The sequence below is a fragment of the Telopea speciosissima genome, chromosome 1 (assembly GCF_018873765.1).
Source record: "Telopea speciosissima isolate NSW1024214 ecotype Mountain lineage chromosome 1, Tspe_v1, whole genome shotgun sequence".
Lineage (NCBI taxonomy): Eukaryota > Viridiplantae > Streptophyta > Magnoliopsida > Proteales > Proteaceae > Telopea > Telopea speciosissima.
Genome location: NC_057916.1, coordinates 61,905,454 through 61,924,667, shown reverse-complemented (window position 1 = coordinate 61,924,667; position 19,214 = coordinate 61,905,454). Strand labels below are relative to the sequence as shown.

Here is a 19,214-nt window from a genome sequence, read left to right as displayed (position 1 = left end):
TGCTTATCCTCGACAAAAAGAAAATCTAAGAAAGCAAAACACAACCAAACTCACTTTCGTCGAAATCATGATTGCACTTGGCACATGCAACAAGTCTTTAAACCCCTAGGTTATCCCTAGTGGACAAGTTGTGTCTCGTGAGTGTTTACAGTAAATATACACACAAATTTCAATTGTAAATCCATACTATGGTCAAGGTAGAGAATGCAACCCCAAGATAAAAACAACTTACTTTGAGATTTTCTAGATATTCCCCCACACTTGAATTTTATTATCCCACTCTGAGTTAGAGAACTGTTATACGTCTAAATTAGGGAAACTTTGGGATTTAGGTTGGTCACACTATTTTTCCCTCGAGATTAGATCAAGTAGGTCATCTAGGAGACAAAAGACTTTAGCTCGGAGTTTAGTAGAACCTTTAAACACATGCACAATCTCAATTTTACTTTACCATGTATTTCCAAGTATTGAACTCAAATGTTCCTCTACTACGTTTGGCTTGAATGACATGCAGAGCTTGCACCAAACACCCATGTTACTAAGTAGTGTTGGAATAGATTCTCAGTGCATATATCTTTTGATTTCTACTTCGTGGGTTTAGAAATTGATGCAATATGAGTTCAAACTTAGAATTTGTTTTTTGATTCTACTCCAATCTGTGCAATGTCTTGACCTCTTAAGCTTTCTTGGCTCTTATAGCGAGCTTTAGGCCAATTACTCTCAAACCAGACGGCTTAAAGGAATTAGGTGTAAAACATCCCTTGGTCTTACTTACTCAAGCCAAATAAGCTACAAGTCAAGACTGGATTAGAGAACAACTTATTTTTTGTCTTTTTCAATCAACTATATCATGGAAATGTGCCATGGTCCAGCCTTAACTCCTAACCAAAACCCATGTAAATAAGACGACTAAAAAAATCGGCTCTCTCAGTAGACAATGCTTTTGATTTTACTTAATTATTTTAAAATCCCACCTTGAAATATATTTCAATTCCCTTCCTCATTACGGAATTTTTATTATTTCAAAGTGTAGAGTATTTGGATATTCTCAAAATCTTTCAAAAATAAATCAAAGAGGCTACAAACTCTAACATAAACTAAAAAAAGGACTCACAAATAAACTCACAACACCCATACTTAAAATATGCAATGTCCTCAAAGCATGAAAGGAAAAAAATAGACAAAGAAGAGGGATGTTACCACAGGCGATCAATCATCATCAGAGTAGAGAGGCTCATGGAGATCCATGACCTATCCCATAGTTGCAGATGACATATCAATGAATGGCTTCAAGTGTTGACCATTGACCTTGAAGATCTCACTATTTCCTAGATTAAAAACCTCAATAGCACCATGTGGGAACACTTTATGAACAATATATGGGCCATCCCAACGGGATCTCAACCTACCTGGGAAAAGATGCAATCTTGAATTATAAAGCAAGACCTTGTCGCCTACTTGAAATGATTTTTAGAGAATATGTTTATCATGGAATGCTTTGATTTTTGCCTTTTAAATCCGAGCATTGTCATAGGCATCATTTCTAATTTCCTCCAACTCAGATAGTTGGAGTTGTCTATGTGCACCAGCATCAGACAGATCAAAATTCAATTTCTGGATGGCCGAAAATACTTTGTGTTCTAACTCAACCGGTAGATGCCATGCTTTCCCATACACCAGGCAGCAAGGAGATTGACCAAGATCGATCTTGTACACTGTCCGATGAACCCACAAGGCATCTACCAATTGGTTAGACCAATCCTTGTGGTTGGAATTAACGGTTTTCTTCAAGATTTGTTTGATTTGCCTATTAGACACTTCCACTTGGCCACTAGTTTGGGGGTGATAAGGGGTGGCCAATTTATGGGTGATTTCATATTTCTTCATTAGGGCCTCGAAGGGTCTATTGTAAAAATGTTTACCCCTATCACTAATTAAAGCACATGGTGTACCAAAGCGGGAAAAGGCATGCTCTTTAAGAAACTTGACCACCACTTTGTGGGGGATTTACAAGCTATGGCCTCTATTTATTTGGAAACATATTCTACCGCCAACAAAATATACAGATTCCCAAAAGAGTTCGGGAATGTTCCCATAAAATCAATACCTCACACATAAAAAATTTTAACTACTAAAATCGAGTTGAGGGGCATCATGTTCCGCTTGGTCACACGACCCAAAGACTGACATGCTCGACAAGCCTTGCAATAATCAAATGCATGCCTAAAAGGAGTTGGCCAATAAAAATCACATTGCAAGACTTTGGCCGCTGTCTTCTTAGGACCAAAATGTCCCCCACAAGCTTGATCATGGCAAAAAGATAAGATAATAAGCTGTTCATGATCGGGAGCATAACGTCGGATAATCTGATCCAAACAAGTCTTAAATAAGTATGGATCATTCCAAAAGTAATACTTGATCTGTGAATGAAACCGATACTTATCTTGGATGGACCAATGATCATGTATCGCAACTATATCCAAATAATTCACTATGTCAGCGAACCATGGTTCACTAGATGCTCCCATCAATTGCTCTTCAGGGAAATTCTCATTCACTAGGGATTCATCAATCAAAGCATTGGGTAATCCGGAAAGGTGATCCGCCGCAGAGTTTTCTGTCCCTTTCTTATCCCATATCTCTAAGTCAAACTCTTGAAGTAGTAAGACCCAATGAATGAGATGGGCCTTAGCATCCTTCTTTACTAAGAGATATTTGAGGGCAGCATGATTAGTGTAAATGATTACATGTGATCCAATCTAGTAGGACCTAAACTTCTCCAACGCGAACACAATAGCTAAGAATTCATTTTCAGTGGTAGTGTAATTGAACTGTGCATCGTTTAGGGTCCTACTTCCATAGTAAATGACATGGGGCAACTTGTTGATTCTTTTCCCTAATATAGCACCAATAACAAAATCAGAAGCATCACACATCAATTCAAAAGGTTCAGTCCAAACAGGGGCATGAATGATGGGGTTAGTGGTCAACGCTCTTTTCATAAGCTCAAAACTCTCAAGGCATTCCTTGGAGAAGACAAAGGCTTGGTCCTTGGCCAACAGATTGGCTAGGGGTCTAGCGACTATGCTAAAGTCCTTGATAAATCATCTGTAAAAGCCATGCCCCAAGAAATCTCTAACATCTTTTATAGTTTTAGGGGGCGGTAGATTGACGATAAGGTCCACCTTGGCTTTATCTACTTTGATCCTCTCTTTGGAAATCAAATGGCTTAGAATGATGCCTTCTTTAACCATGAAATGGCCCTTTTCCCAATTAAGAACCAGATTTTTCTCCCTACACCTTTCTAAGACCAATCGGAGATGGTGGAGACACTCAGAATAGGTGGAACTATGAATGGAGAAATCATCCATAAAGACTTCAAGAAAGTTCTCCACCATATCTGAGAAAATACTCATCATACAATGTTGAAAAGTGGTTGGAGCATTACACAACCTGAATGGCATACAAGGATATGCAAAGGTACCAAAGGGGCATGTGAACGTCATTTTCTATTGATCCTTAGGGGTAATTGGAATCTGATTGTATCCTGAATATCCATCTAGAAAATAATAATACTCATGACCAGCCAAGCGTTCCAGCATTTGGTCAATAAAAGGCAAGGGAAAATGATCCTTCCAAGTGGCTGCATTCAGCTTACGATAGTCAATACAAACACACCAACCGATTTGGATACGGGTTGGGAGTAATTCATTGTTGGCAGTTTTGACTACTGTGATTCTATACTTTTTTGGCACAACTTGGACTGGGCTAACCCATTGGCTATCAGAAATGGGATAGATGATCCCGTTATCCAGCCATTTCAAAATCTCTTTCTGCATGGCTTCTTTTACAGGATTAACTCTTCTTTGAGGTTCCATTGATATGATGTTGCACAATAGAATGGCTAATTCCTTTAATGTCAGCTATGGTCCATCCTATTGCTTCCTTATTTTTTTTTAGCAAATTGATTAACTCCGTTTATTGACTTAGGGTTAACTCAGACGCAATAACAATAGGGAGAGTTTGATTCTGGCCTAAGAAAGCATATCTGAGGTGTGATGGTAGCACCTTCAAGTTGAGCTTGGGTGGCTCCTCAATGGAAGGCTTGGGCAGCGAGGTGGACAAGGGTCCAATTGGTTCCAAAAGAGTTTGCAAACTATAGACCTCAGAGAAGAAATCATCATCAGTGTCGCCCAATTGCTCCATACACTCATTGAATCTCGAGTCAAAATCAATGTCAAAATTAGTCTCAATCCAATAAGGTATTTCATGAATCATGTGAACATCCTCATTCAAAGTTGGTTGCTTATCCAATTTAAAAATATTAAAGTCAACAGATGTGTTACCAAAAGAAAGTTTCATGTGACCATTCCTACAATTAATCAAAGCATCACTGGTAGTAAGGAACGGCCTTCCAAGGATGATTGAGATTTGGTCTCTGATGTTGGAGACAGGTTGGGTGTCCAAGATAATAAAATACACAGGAAGAAAAAATTCCCCAACCTTGATAACCTTGATTAAAACATCTTCAATCATTCCTTCGAGAATCTTGACGGACCTGTTTGCCAATTGAAGTGTGATAGTGGTTGGTTTAAGGTCTCCTAACCCTAATTGTTGGTACATAGAGTATGGCAAGAGATTGACACTAACTCCAAGATCAAGAAGGGTATGGTCAATTTTAGTGTTACCAATGACACAAGAAATAGTAGGGTAGCCAGGATCCTTGCATTTAGCCATCATATGTTGGGAAAAAACAGAGCTAACATTGGTAGCCAAGAAAGCTTTCTTGGGCACTTTTGTTTTCCGCTTTTGAGTGAATAAGTCTTTGAGGACTTTAGCATAAGCGGGTACCTAAGTGATGGCATCTAACAATGGAATATTAACTTGAACATGGTTGAAAACTTCTAAAACTTTATCCAAGGTAGTAGTGTTCTTGTTATTCACAAGCCTTTTGGGAAAGGGGGCCTTAGGAACATAAAGTCTCTCTGGTTGCTCATTAGGCTGCTCCTTACTCTCAACTTTATATTCATCAGACAAACCTGGAATGGGAGACTGATCACTCACTACAACAGGATGGCCAGTAGGGGATGTGGAATTTGGTTTTTTTGGGCTATCCTAGAGATACTCATGTCCACTTCTCAATGCATAAATAGCATTGCATTGATTAGAAGAATTTGATTTCTGTGGACTCTGATTGGTTGTAGAGTACTGAATTAAATTCCTTGGATTGGGGTCAGGTTGACTTGGCATTTTCCCTTTTCCCCTTTCATGTAAAGTATTGGCAAGTTGGGAAATTTGTTTTTCCAAGTTGTGTTGACTAGTCATAAAAATACTCATAAGAAGCTCCATGTTCTTTTCCATGGAACTAATCTTGGATGAGTCACCACCTTTCGTGAACCTAGGGAGTTGCTGATTTACAAATTAAGGTGGTGGGGGAGGTGGTCTAATGTTATTGAATGAGGGGAGAAACCTTTGGTTAGCCTGCTGGGGAGCAAACTGACCTTAACTTTGAGGCTGGAAATTATATGGACCTACTCCTACTTGGTTATTGCCCTAGTTCCATGAGAAGTTGGGATGGTTCCTCCACCCAGGATTGTAAGTATTGCTATAGGGATTGTATAAAAAAACAGTATTAACGTTCTCATGACTACCATTCATACCAGAGCTATGGGGGCATTTCTCCATCACATGGGCTAGATATTGGCACCAGCTACATATAGGAACAATGGGGTTTACCTGGTTGACTTGGGAAGGTCCCTTAACAACTATAGCCTCTAGTCTCTTAATAAGATTATCCAACTGAGCCTCTTTGGCCATAACTCCCTCAGCAAAGAAACTCTTTCCTGACGCTGTTCTCTCACTCTCCTAAGTTGATTCCCATTCACGAGCCTTTTCAGCCAGGTCGACCAAAAAGTCCCAAGCATCGTTTTCATCTGTGAATGATGTGAATTCCTGGGGGCACATGGATTCCAACATTTGCTTGGTATGGTAATCAATTCCCTCATAAATTATTTGGCAAAGATGCCACATATCAAGACCATGGTGAGGGCACTCTTGGAGTAAATATTTGAATCTCTCCATGAGTTTGCAAAATGATTAATTTGGCTTTTGCCTAAATTGAAAAATGTCATTGCTGATCTTATTCGTTTTATGCAAATGAAAGATTTTTTTAGAAAGACAATAGTAAATTGATCCCATGTAGTAATAGAATCTCTAGGCAAACTGTAAAGCCATTTCTTGGCTCCATCCTTGAATGAAAAAATAATGAATCTCAGCTTTACAGCATCATCTATAAGTTGTTGCATCTTAATGAGGACACAGACTTCCTCAAACTCCCTAAGGAAAAGATAGGCATCCTCAAATGCCAACCTATGAAAATGGGACAACATACTAATGAATTAGGATTTTAATTCATAATTATTTCCTTGGGCAGCCGGCAGATGAATACATGATGGTTGTACCATTCGAGCGAAATAGAAATGGTCCGGAAGGTTTTTAGGTTATTCTTCACCCATGATTGGTCTCTCTATTGTTTCTAAACGATGCTTAGAATTTTTGATCTAAACACTCATGCAACATAAAAATCAAACAAGCAAAATAGTAATGCACAAACTTCCTTTTTTTTTTTTTTTTCTTTTAAATATAATGCAAAAGTACTCTGAATCAGTTAAAAACTGAATTAAGTCGCCTCCCTGGCAACGATGCCAAAAACTTGTTTAAGTTTAAAATAATACGAGTGTATGGGTCAATCAAACCTACAGGTCGAACACAAGGACAAGCAATTGGGTTTACAGGCTAACAATTTATTTAGTGCTGCACAGTTGGAAGTATAAATTAGAACGATTTGTTAAATCTTGATTCACCCCGCCTCTCAGTGTCAATCTGGAAACTACAATTGGTATCAGAGCTTGGTACCACCGGGAGGAAGTTTTATAGCTGCGGGTTTAGACTTGAGAGGCAGTGAAATGGCATCACATACCCCTTTAAAATCATTGTTGTATTTTAAGAAAAGAAAATTTCAAAATACCTCTATGGGTTCCGGCTTTGTTCGACACTGGTAAGTTTTGATCGAAATCAATTGTGTCTCTTGTTTGAGTTTAAAATATACCACAAGCGTACGGGTCAATCACAGTTATGGGTCAAACACAGGGAGGTGATTAATCCAATTTCCACTTAGGCAGAGCACACTAATTAATGGCTGAGTAATCTAAATAAATTAAAAGAACTAAAACTAATTAAAAGATTAAAAACTAAAAATTAAATAATAAAAAAATAAACAAATAAAATTAAATAGAATAGAAGAACTTAGCTGATTCGAATAACTCCAATGAAGACAATTCCATTCACTTTAACATCGTCACTTGAACTCGCCGCTCCTCAATACTGACGAACAAATTACAAAGGTACTAAATAAAAATTACACATAAGATCGAAGAGGAAGGGAGATAAAATTAACCCAACAACCAATCTAGAAATTAAAATTACATACGATGAACCTAATACATAGATCTAAAAAAAAAAAAAAAAAATCTATTCTAAAAAGAGATCTAAAAACAAGATCTAAAGAGGAAGCAATGATGAGATTAGAAGAGATAGAGCTTGCATACGAATGAGAACTAACCATATAAAATTACAAAACCATAACTAAGAAGAAAGAAAAACTTGCTACTGCTGTATTCAAAAGGACATTGCTGCTGCTGTTTGTCTAGAACGTAGAATTAAAACTAAAAAGAAAAATAAAGGAATGAAAAGGAGCCAGCTCGGGTGCGGTGAAGATGGGAATGATATGGGGGAGAGAGAGCTTGTGAATGAGAGATGGGAAGGAGATAGGAGAGATGAGAGAATCTGACAGGAGGAGAGAGAAGACCGTGGGAGATTAGAGAGGAAGTGGAAGATTTGAGAAATTTAATTTAATTTATTTATTTAAATAAAAAATTCAACCAAAATTCCAAACTTAGTCGACTTCCTCCTTTTGATGATATCTTTTCATCGGCCCTAAATGGACAACATGAGCCCAATATCGAATATTTTTTGAAAGATTCTCGATTTGACAAAATTACCATTATGCCCCTATGCTTGATGTTTCTCTCTCTTCTTCTTCTCTAAACTCGAATTGGCTCGTAATCAAGTGATTTTCGACGCTACGCATTGGAAAGCTAACCCAACTGAATTCTTCAACCTTGTAGCTTGGCGTTTAATGGTCCAATTAGACATGTATTCTCCACTTTGACCAAAATGTCCCTAAACCTAAAAAATGACAAAAAAATACCTGAGTAGCACTGTTCTTGGAATAATATGACAGTAAATAATGCATTAAAATGAGATATAAAATATGCCTAACATCTCTTGAAGGGACACATCCCATAGGAAGGGTATGAACCAACCACCGCATGAAATGTCATCTGACGACTTTATGATGCCACCTTACTCGATGCACATCTGATGGACACTATTTGATGAGATCTGGTGTACCTCTCATGGTCCCTAGGTTCTGTGCATCGCTAGAGCACAATACACTTGTGCAAAGATTCCTTTTGGAATTTTTTGGTTGGCCTATCTTTGAAGCTCTATATCTTAGCCGTTTGATCTCTATTTGAGCTCTATGATCTATCATCATTCTCAGAAAAATGAGAAGAAGATCTCTTTAAGAACAGAATGGTGAGAAGAAGCTCGGGTTCATGAGGAATAAGGAAATAGAGAGTAAACCCTTGCCAAAAATGTATTGAAATCACTCCATCATCGATTATGATGATTATTATTGAAGACCCATTGAAATGAGAATGTGTGTATTGGTGCTCCATTGAAGCAGAAGAGCTCAAGATTGTTGGTTGTTGTGTATTGATGTGTTTTGAAGCTTTTCAATGAACAAGTGAAAGCAAAAAGGGATTATTGTGCTAGTGTACTTGAAGATTCAAGCCTCCTCTATCTTGGGGTCAGTTGAATATTCCAGTGATACTTGGAGATCTTTGTGAAGCCACTCAAAATGATATTGGCAAGGGGATAACTTCAAACTTTTAAGTCTTTTGTATTTTTTCATAGATTGAATACTATTGATAAATCTATGGTATATGTTGAAAGGGGGTGGGACTTGCATTTACTTTGTTTTTTATTCATATACATTGTAATCAGTTAATTGGATGCTTGATTTGAAGAGGGTAGGTGCCTTAGCCTGAGTGGGTGCTTAGGTGAAAGCAGGTGTTTCATCACCTGGACTGTAGTTGCAGTTGAATCCACAGACTGTATTGAGTAAATACAAAACACCGGTTAGGGTATTTCTCCGTGGATGTAGGTAACTTGTCGAACCACATATATCTTGTGTACTGTTCTTGTATTAGTTCAGAAGTGTTGTGTTCTGCAGGATGGGGTGCACACTTGGTATGCCTGGCCATATGGTGGTTCTAGTACGGGTGTGCATGTGAATAGTGTGTGGTTGTTTATACAAGCAAGCGCAGTGGCAAGTAGTTGGGTGTTATAGGCTAACAGTTCATTTAGTGTTGCACGGTTGGGAGTAAAAATTAGAAAGATTTGTTATACCCTGATTCACCCCCTCTCAGTGTAGATATGGAAACTACAATTGGCATAAGAACATGGTACCCCATGGAGGAAGTTTACAGCTTTAGGTTTATATTTGAGAGGCAGTGAAATGGCATCATAGACCCCTTTAAAATCATTGTTGTATTTTTAGAAAATGAAGTTTAAAAAAATCTCTATATGTTTCGATTTTGTTCGACACTAGTTGGTTTTGATCGAGGTCAGTTGTGTCTCTTGAAGAGACACATCCCTTAGGAAGGGGACAAACCAACCACGGCACGAAATGTCATTCGACGACTTCATGGTGCCACACTACTCGATGTGCATCTGATTGATACTATTTGATGAGATCTTGTGTATCTCTCATGGTCCCTAGGTTCTGTGCATTGCCACAGCACAATACAGTTGCGTAAAGATTCCTTTTGGTATTTTTTGGTTAGCCGATCTTTGAAGCTCTAAATCTTAGCTATTCGATCTCTATTTGAGCTTCATGACCTATCAAATTCTCAAAAAAAGAAGAAGAACTCTGTAAGAACAGAACAGTGAGAAGAAGCTCGTATTCATAAAGAAGAAGGAAATAGAGAGTGAACCCTTCCAAAAAATGCATTGAAATCACTCCATCATCTATTATTAACATTGTTGAAGGCCCATTGAAGTGAGAATGTGTGTGGTGGTGCTCCATTAACGAAGAAAAGCTCAAGATTGGTTATTGTAGAGTATTGATGTTGTTTTAAAGGTTTTCAATGATCAAGGGAAAACTAGAAGGAGATTATTGTGCCTATAATACCCCGATCCTAGAACTGTTGATTTATTAATTCTTTAATGTTGAATTTACTGAATGACTGGACTGGACTGAAGGGGGACCGATCCTAATGCATGATGTTGCTAGACTATGTTAAAATTATCATATATTTATGATTTTCCTTGATTTATGATGATTTTTGGGCATATGTGCAATTGATGGTCCTATATGGATATGTATGTTATTTTATAGCCCTTGATTATATTTTATAGACTATTATGTAATTTTATATACTATGATTGTATTTTCATTCACTATGGTTAATGATGGAAGATATGTGTTTAGGTGACCTAGGTATATGTTATATATATTATTGGGTTCACTTATGATATTGATTTATTGTTTGTTTTTGATGGTTCATGTCTTGGTTCATTTTAAGTGATTTTTGGTCGAGTCCTTTATTAGGCTAGAGAACCAGGGACAATGAAAAAGACCCTAACTTGCTACCTTTAAATGAGTCACTATTGGTTGGAAGGTTTAGGGTAAAGACTTTTAGATTGATTTTATGGGTATTCTTTTAAGGAGTCCTAGTATTTACAAGTTTGCCACTATGTATAAGTAATCCTTATGGAGAGGTTATTTTTCATAGCTAGGTTTCTTCTCAATCTTACCAAAATAGAGAAAGAGAGTGAAAAGAGAGGAAAATAGCTTGAAAAGGAAGGAAACAAGGTGGAATCAATGGATTAAAGACTTAGGATTGAAGATGTAATCAATGGAGTGAAGGATTGAAGAGGTGAAGTTCTACAAGAGATTTTGAGGTATTGGAACATGGATTTTTCATGTGGATTCCTCTTAGATAGCTATTTTGTGTTTGAGTTTCTTAGATTGATGTTCAAATGGCTTATCTTAGAGTTTTCTTTGTTGTTGTAATAGGTATTGCAAGTTAGGAAGAGTTATTTTCGTTTTTGGAAGATTTTTGGAAAGTTTTCATGGTATGAGAGCTTGGAAGTGTTTTGATTTTGAAACCAAGTGATGGTTCATGCTATTGATGGTTTGAACGTCTTGTCTATATTGTTAGAAAGCAAGAATGATAATGGATTAAAGAGTTTTCCTAATTTGATTGAGGTTTGAGGTAAAGAACCCTATAATTTGGGGGGTTTTCATTGAAAAAGAAGGTATACCCATTTTGGTTTTATTGTTTGATCTTTCTTGAGTTGATTGAGTAATTTAGAATGTTTTGAAAGCTTAATTTGATGGTTTTCGATTCTAACATTCGAGCTTTGAGGGTTAGAAGCAAAACCCCCAACTTTGGGAAAGAACCCTATGAAGTTTCAGCATTTTCGGGCATCTCTGCCCTGTGGACTGGATGATCGGTCCATACAGGCAGTGAACCAACCGGTCGACCGGTACCCTTGGTAGAATGGTCCCAAAAAATTAAATTTAACTTTTTAGAGAAGTCTTTGCATGACTTTGTTCCTTTAATTGATCAGTCTTTGGATACCAAAAACTATGTATTGATTTGATGCTTTGGTGACCCTTAGGCCCACTCAAAGATTGATTTAAAGTCGAAAGATTGGCAAGCGTTTGAAGGTGAGTAACGACACTCAATTATGTTAGGACATGTAGCTAATAGGCTATGCATGTATGAATGATAACTGGAATGAATGAATGCTATGCTTTTTGCCATTCATGAATTATGCACACATGGTAGGTATATTGGATGTAAGTATAAAGACTCAATGTGACAGTGATGTTAATTATGCATTTTGTTTATGGTGAATGGGTAGAATGATAGGAATGTTTGAATGATGGACTATGAGTGAAAATTTAAATGCAAAGTTTTGATTTATGATGATACAATGTGTATTTCCCCTATGTCTATTATGATGCGGATGGCTGAACAAATGTATGATTACATGAGACTATGGGATAAAGGAATGGAATGAATGTTATGTACTCTTATTATGCATACAACTATGTTATACTCCCTATGTATCATGTACAAGTTTATAGTAATGTTAAGAAAGGTTTATGAGAATGTACGTTTAGTACCTATTGAATGTTTAAGAATAAGGAAAGAAAATCATTCGAAGCCCTAAGCCACTAGACGACTCGGGATGATATGAAATGGTGTCATAAGAGACATTGAGGCTAAGGTCAAAACGTGACTCGACATGAATTGAATGAGAGGCATCAAGGCTAAAGCCAACTTATGACTTAACATAAAGGCTATGAGGGGTGTTGAGGTTTTTGCCAAGATACAACCCAACATAAAAGGATACCACTCCCAAGGGAAGTTGAAGCTAAGGCTACGAATGGAATTGGGTAACACATGAATTTTTTAAAGAAAGATGAAAATGATGCATGATGTATGTTGCCCTAGGACTAGTTATGGCTTATATGTATATGTATAGTTATACATGCTTGTTTATCTTGCTCACTGGGTTGTAAAGATCATCCCATTATTGTTAAATGTTTTCACAAATCAAGGAGCAGAAGGTGAGGGTATAGGAATTGTGACTGAACAGGACCTTACGGATTAAGGAGGAGGACTTTTTTTTTATTTCTTACAGTTTAGATAAGGTCATTATATTGGATATGTTTAAGTGTGTTAATGGATGTCTGTAAATAATTTTAAGTAGGTGCCAACAATGTTACTACCCAAGATATGAGTTTTATGGGGATTTTGAATGATTAACTCTAAGTTTTGATGGATTTGAATTTATACCCCTAACCCATGTATGTTTCTGCAGTCATAAATGATTGATGCTTGTGGATCTTTGAATGGCTACCTTTTATAGTTAGATGAGTTTATGACTCAAAGGAATGTTTTGATCCATACGTTATATGATTAAATGTGATTGTTTAGTTTAACTTGCACGGTCCCCAACTAGATTCGGTGTCATGGGCCCCACTAGATCTAGGCATGTAGTGCCAATGTTCTTGAAGATTCAAGTCTCCTCTATCTTGGGGTCAGTTGAAGATTCCAGTGATACCTGGAGATCTTTGTGAAACCACTCAAAATGATCAAAGTCAATTGTGTGGATGACTACACAGTCGGCTACACCAATTAGAAAAGGTTCAAGAAGTCTGACTTCACCCATACTCTATAACGTGGCTTGTTAACAGAAGATTTTGACCGGATTGTACACCTTTGTGTCTGGCTATGTATATAGATGTGCATAAAGAAGGGACATCTCTTTCTAGATGGGGAAGAAGCTACAGCGGCACCTCACAAACTTCTTACTGGGGCAGAACCTATAGGTGCGAGTGTTTGGATGCACACGTTTTGTTCATATTCCTACGCAATTAAGAGAGAAATTGTCTCCTAGGGCAACTACTTGTGTCTTTCTTGGAAATGCTCAGTCCAGGGCTCGAAGAGGGCTTACTAACCGAAGGGCTGAAGGCGGCTTTGCTATCCATCCTACTATACCATCGAAGGGCAGCAGGCAAAGTTGTAAGGAGATAGTGCGGCTTTCTTTGTTGTCATGGCAGAGTGAGTTGTCCATAGTGTCCGCTAATAGAACTGGCTTTTAGTGAAGATCCTCTCATTCTGCATGACGGGTGGCAAAATGCGGCTTTGCTCATGAGTTAGCGGTCACGTGGAAAAGGACCTACTGGCTTCTTTTCTTTCCCTACCTAAAGGCAGCCTTGCTCGCAGCTCGCAAACAGATGAAGGGTGAAGGAAAAATAAGAAGCAAGTCTTGCCCTTTATCCTAACCCTCTGAGAGCCACTGCAACATCCACTTCTTAATCTACTATTGCAGTTCTGCATAATTGACTGCTTCACCTGGACCTCTATCTACTTATGTTGTTAGTGATGCAACATTCGCTTATTCAACAGAATTCTGCATAGTAAAAAATATGGTCGAGAGCTTGACAAACTGCAAAACCTATGACTTGATCAAGCGGATCATCAACCGAATCCACTGCTTCATCGACTGGATCCAGATCATCGATGACCTAGTGTAGATTCAAATCCTAAAGACATCTACAAAGGGGCGTCCTAGTGTTCTAATGTTCTCAGTCATTCCGTTTTTCGTTTTGTCGGTATTTTGTAACTTGTAGGGGATTGTTGTATTTTTAAGAAAATGAAATTTCAAAATACCTCTATGTGTTCCAGTTCTATTCAACATTGGTTGGTTTTGATCGAAGTCAATTGTGTCTCTTGAAGGAACACATCCCTTGGGAAGGGTGTCTTTAAGGGATATGGTGTTGACTTTTTTGTTGTCTTCTGAAGGGACACATCCCTTGGGAAGGGTGTCTCCAAGGGGTCCTTCACCTCTATATATAGAGGATGCTTTTGGACACTTTGTATGAGAATTACAAGTGTTGTTACACACTCTCTTTTGTATTCATTTTCTCTCAAGTCTCTCTCAAGTTTTACTTCTAGCTTTTTATTGTAGCGAGAAGTCCTGTTATTCCATTCCTATTATTAACTGAGCACAACCTGAATTTAACTTGATGGGATCCGGTCAGTGTGCGAGTGCAACGACTATTTGAGGGGCCAAGGGTTGTTTTATCTTAGAGGCTAATTCGCAAGAACCTGTCTTGCATTATAGGGTAGGGGTGTCAATTATAGACCTGCACCGGCAGAGCTGATCCGTACCGACCGATGAAAAACCAAGACTGACACAATCGATTTGCAAACATGCCAGGCTTGAGAACTGACCGATTATTAATCGGTCGTTCCCGGTGTATACTAAAAGACCGACGGTCAGCCCGACTCCTTGACGAAAATCTGTTGCAAATGATCTTTTTATGGTTAAGACTTAAGATATTAATGGGCCCTGAACACGTGAATGTGTATTTGACTAATATATATCGATTTATATAATACTAATTAATAATGATTAGAAATGACAAGATATCTACTGACAGAAGTTAGAAGATATATTAAAGTATTTACCCACAAAGGCACAAACCCCAATTTATCTCTGATAATTCTCCCTGTAAAAGCTTGAAAGCCTCTTCGAATTGTTGAAGGGCTGAGTGCTATTGCCTATTGGGGAAATCTTGCCACACAGCTTCAGCACCTTCAAGCCATGTAAGGCTGCCCTGATTAAAGATCGAACACTGATCGATCAAAATAAACAGTATCATGCCTAGTCTATGCAAGCCTGAATGGTTAAACGGTCGGACACAGTGCAGCCTAAAAAATTGGTGAAGCCCAGCTAGGCCCGATCGAACCCGACCGAGCCCGACCGGTTGACACCCCTACCATAGGGGGTGTCTACAGTCTTAAGGACAGTGCCTATTGATACGACTAAGCCCATTAAGTTTCTCAACATAATTTTAGGTTCATGACGTTATATTTAGTGCTTAAGTTGCCGACATCAACCTTGGTTTGTCTACAAACCGGATAAGTAATCTAAACCTCTTGTTACATGTATATTCATGTATGATTTGGATGGTTTATTTCCTACAATCATGACATTTGGCATTTTTTAATCCAACTGTCATGATTTGAATCCAACCCTAACGTAACCTAATCCGATTCTCTCTCCTCTCTCCTCTCTCTCTCACTACTGGAGTGTTCCACCACTTCCCTGCTCTTACCAACCCTGAATCTTCATCCGTACCACCCTGTTCCTAACCTTCCGTCGTAACAATCCAAACCTCCTCCATATCCTCCAAACCATCTTCAACTCTTCCTCCATTGCAGCCCTTGCGATCGATTTCTTCTGCAACCTTGCCTTCCCTATTGCCGCTGGCCTAAATTAAGAACTACATCAAGAAATATTGAATTTTAAGAAATTTTTTTTTATTTTTATCAAGGATAAAAGAGAGAAAGCTCTGACCGAAGCTCAGATCTAAAAACCTGAGCTTACAACAAATAAAAACAAAACATTCAAACCCAAGAATACCAGGACCAACCCAAAACATGACTATCCAAACAAGATCGGAAGACACTAAAACATACAATATTTAGAGACTCAAATCCTTTTGTTTCTTATTACAATTGGAAATCTATTTGTTGTTTGCTTGAAACCATGATCACCAGATTCCCAGAAGACCAATTGATCGATATTGGGGGCGAATGATGGCCTTGCCCACCATGAAAGGCAAAAATCCCGCCCCCATAGATGCCACAACGTGCTCTCATTAGTTGCCGTGTGTGCGTGGCCCTTGCGCTCCCCCGTATGTTTATCATAACGAGCCATGAAACTAAAACAATTTTTCTTTATTTGTTTGATGAATTTAATTACAATAAATTAGAGCTATAAAAGCTGAGTTTTGACATAAAACATTCTAACATATATGGGGATGTAGCTCAGATGGTAGAGCGCTCGCTTAGCATGCGAGAGGTACGGGGATCGATACCCCGCATCTCCACTTGAGTTAATTTTACGGTTTTTGGGAGGGTGACGAACTTTTTCTTTCACAGCAGAAATCATGCTGAACGCACAATCACATTCAAGAATTAATACACAAAATGGAAGTTGAAGAAACAACCAACATAATCAGAACTAATTCATTTCCTTCTCTTATTTGGTCAGTGATTAGTTAATGGCACGGCATGATCTCCTAACCTCTCCTTGAGTTTCAGTAAGAACCTCTACAGCAGCCAATTTCACCATAGCCTCACCAAACTGTGCAGCGAAGTTAAATCCACCAGTATTTGCCAGAGACATCACTGTATCCCTAGTCTGAGGATCTAATGCCAACTCTTGATCTATTTCTAGAATTCCTCTCCCTATCATCAATTGCTTGTAATATGAATTGTCTACAATGTTTCTACTCTGTTCGCTCTGGTCCAGACTAACACTGTTGTCCTTCGTTCCATTCTCTTGGCATCTGAACCTCAAGATTGAAGCTAGCAATGGGTCCATGGTTGGATCAGGCTTTCCTGTGTTCTGGAAATTGAAGAGACGATTTTGGAAGAATGAACAGTGTGCAACCCCCACAGTATGAGCACCTAACATTAATCACAAACATAAATAACAAAAAAAGAAAAAAAAATGGTGATCGATTGATGGCAAAGGATGTAGAAAGATAGAGATTAAGGCTGTGTTTATCATCCGAGAATGCGAAATCGATCTGGAATGCATTCCAAAAATACATACCAAACACAGCCTAAGTACCTACCAAGTAGAAGAACCATGTCTGTAGGGTCAAGTCCTTTCATAGCAAATGTTTCAATGGCTTGAGAGACTGATATTGAAGGGCCTGGGAGATCGATTACTTCACTGGCAAGTGAGACCATGCCATCCCTTCTCCCTGTTTGTACATTGTATTTTCCTCCTCCAGCCTGCATTAAAACTAACCGTTAAGGAAGGGGTGCCCAAATCCGTATGAGTTTTCGCATCAGACTTCTTACATCCATTGTGAAATAATTATTTTCGCGTGAAACCCCAACAGGGGTTGACTAAGCCCAACCCCGTTTATATCTTGACTGGGTTAGAGTTTGCATTTTCCAATCCACACAAGATCAACAGATCCACTATAATAAACCTAATCCCACCTGGTATTTTAAACTTAGAAACTAAGGGTGTCAGTATTGAATAATTCTAGCTTGCCAGTCTGAAAACAGTCCCTATGCAAAAGCTGGGGTAAGGCTGCATAAATTATGACCCTCCCAAGACCCTGCAATGGCGGAACCTGTGCACTGGGTATGACTCTTTTAATTTGAATCTGACTGACCCAAACCAGCCAGAGTTTCTTATCTTAAGAACTACGTAGTACGTACCAAGAAAACAGCATCTCTAGCAGCCATGGCGATTATATCAGCGCAAGAAACTACACCAGGGCAAGCGCTCTCCACAGCGGCCTTTGCTTGATCAACGACATCGAATCCTCTCACATTAAGGTTCGCAGGTGCAGCCTTCTCTGTAAAAATTCCGTCTAAGAGGATAGATGCGTCGCAACCCTTTTAATTGAACCAAAAATACACCATGACAGCAAACTTAAGCATCATGAGTGATTCATAATTTCCCAATGAAGGTAATAAAATCATTTGAAACATGTGTGCTAATCACACAAAACTTGCTTACCACCCTCAACTAATTAGGTTTTTGGGTCATTTTTCTTTCAAAAATGTATAGTTAGGTTGAACTGATAAGATGTGCTTACCCTAACAAAGCAATCATGGAATTGCAATCGGAGAAGAGCAGCTACAATGGTTGGGTCCCTGAAGACTTGGGCAGCGACGACTTGTCCCACTATAAGCTCAACATCTATGAATCCACATTCTCCATTGTAGAACCCTACTTGCAGGTCACCATAGCACAGTTCACTGAAGCTGATCAATAGAATGAACGCAATTAATAATGTAACTTCCGCTATAGCCTTCATTTTCTATTGGAACTGCTTGAGTTTTGAACTGCATAGTCATTGAATGGTGGGAGAGTGGAAGATCTCTCTTAATTTGCTATTTATATATGTGGGAGCTAAAAAGCCTGACTAATGGTGTGTGTTGGCAGACGAAATTTTGCTGCTACGGGGGATGCAGGAACTTTGCTGCTACTCGAGCTTACAGCGAAATAAATGGAATCTAGGAGGGTATTTTGGAAAATACAAGAAAATAGGAGGTTATTTGTGAACCCAAAGGGGAAACGAATTATTCCATTTCTTTGGCTGTGAGAGAGTCCAGCTCAGGTTCTCGTAAGGCACACAGATGGAATCCAAGTGAGTGAGTGGATTCCATTTGTGTGCCTAAGGGCGAATGAGAATGGTTCTTGTACAAGAACCTGAGCCAGCTTCGCTGCGAGACCAGGTAGCAGGAAAGTCGAACAACATGGATAACAAAAATTTTTTTTATACAATGCTCTTTAAACAATTTTAATTGGGGATTCCCGATGGGCCATGGGCAAAGGGCTTAAGTGATTGGATGGTCCTCAATTGTGACAATTCTAGTTGGGAGGATTTGGGTGGGTCGAGTATGGTTGTATTATCAGAGACCTTAGAGGTAAACCTTCCCTTGCTTTTACTGGATCCACCG

At 38.6% G+C, this 19,214-nt stretch overlaps 2 protein-coding genes and 2 non-coding genes across 4 annotated transcripts; 2 read left to right on the top strand and 2 right to left on the bottom strand.

Moving 5' to 3' along the window:
* Positions 1 to 3,978: 3,978 nt before the first annotated feature.
* On the bottom strand, positions 3,979 to 5,817 carry LOC122652570. Its single transcript, XM_043846357.1, has 2 exons — positions 5,737 to 5,817; positions 3,979 to 4,851 (listed from the first exon to the last, which is right to left on the bottom strand). Exons 1-2 carry the CDS (start codon positions 5,815 to 5,817, stop codon positions 3,979 to 3,981), a joined length of 954 nt encoding a protein of 317 aa, XP_043702292.1.
* Positions 5,818 to 6,034: 217 nt separating this feature from the next.
* On the top strand, positions 6,035 to 6,141 carry LOC122649329. The gene has a single exon (XR_006331288.1). It is a non-coding gene; the product is annotated as a small nucleolar RNA R71 (small nucleolar RNA).
* A 10,395-nt stretch (positions 6,142 to 16,536) lies between these two features.
* TRNAA-AGC lies at positions 16,537 to 16,609 on the top strand. Its single transcript has one exon. It is a non-coding gene; the product is annotated as a tRNA-Ala (tRNA).
* Positions 16,610 to 16,776: 167 nt separating this feature from the next.
* Positions 16,777 to 18,568, bottom strand: LOC122652560 (peroxidase 60-like). The gene is made up of 4 exons (XM_043846346.1): positions 18,347 to 18,568; positions 17,964 to 18,143; positions 17,363 to 17,525; positions 16,777 to 17,192 (listed from the first exon to the last, which is right to left on the bottom strand). The coding sequence occupies exons 1-4, from the start codon at positions 18,566 to 18,568 to the stop codon at positions 16,777 to 16,779; spliced, it is 981 nt and encodes a 326-aa protein (XP_043702281.1).
* Between the last annotated feature and the right edge of the window lie 646 nt (positions 18,569 to 19,214).

Bases quoted from the DNA above. Each gene is read 5' to 3' on its own strand.
- LOC122652570 (XM_043846357.1), bottom strand. From the start codon at position 5,817: ATGGCCAAAGAGGCTCAGTTGGATAATCTTATTAAGAGACTAGAGGCT. The intron at 4,852-5,736 runs GTAAACCCCATT...GCCATCACTTAG, and splicing joins GACCTTCCCAAGTCAACCAG to GTACCCGCTTATGCTAAAGT.
- LOC122652560 (XM_043846346.1), bottom strand. From the start codon at position 18,568: ATGAAGGCTATAGCGGAAGTTACATTATTAATTGCGTTCATTCTATTG. The intron at 17,526-17,963 runs GTACGTACTACG...GTTTTAATGCAG, and splicing joins CTAGAGATGCTGTTTTCTTG to GCTGGAGGAGGAAAATACAA. The intron at 17,193-17,362 runs GTAGGTACTTAG...GATTAATGTTAG, and splicing joins AGACATGGTTCTTCTACTTG to GTGCTCATACTGTGGGGGTT.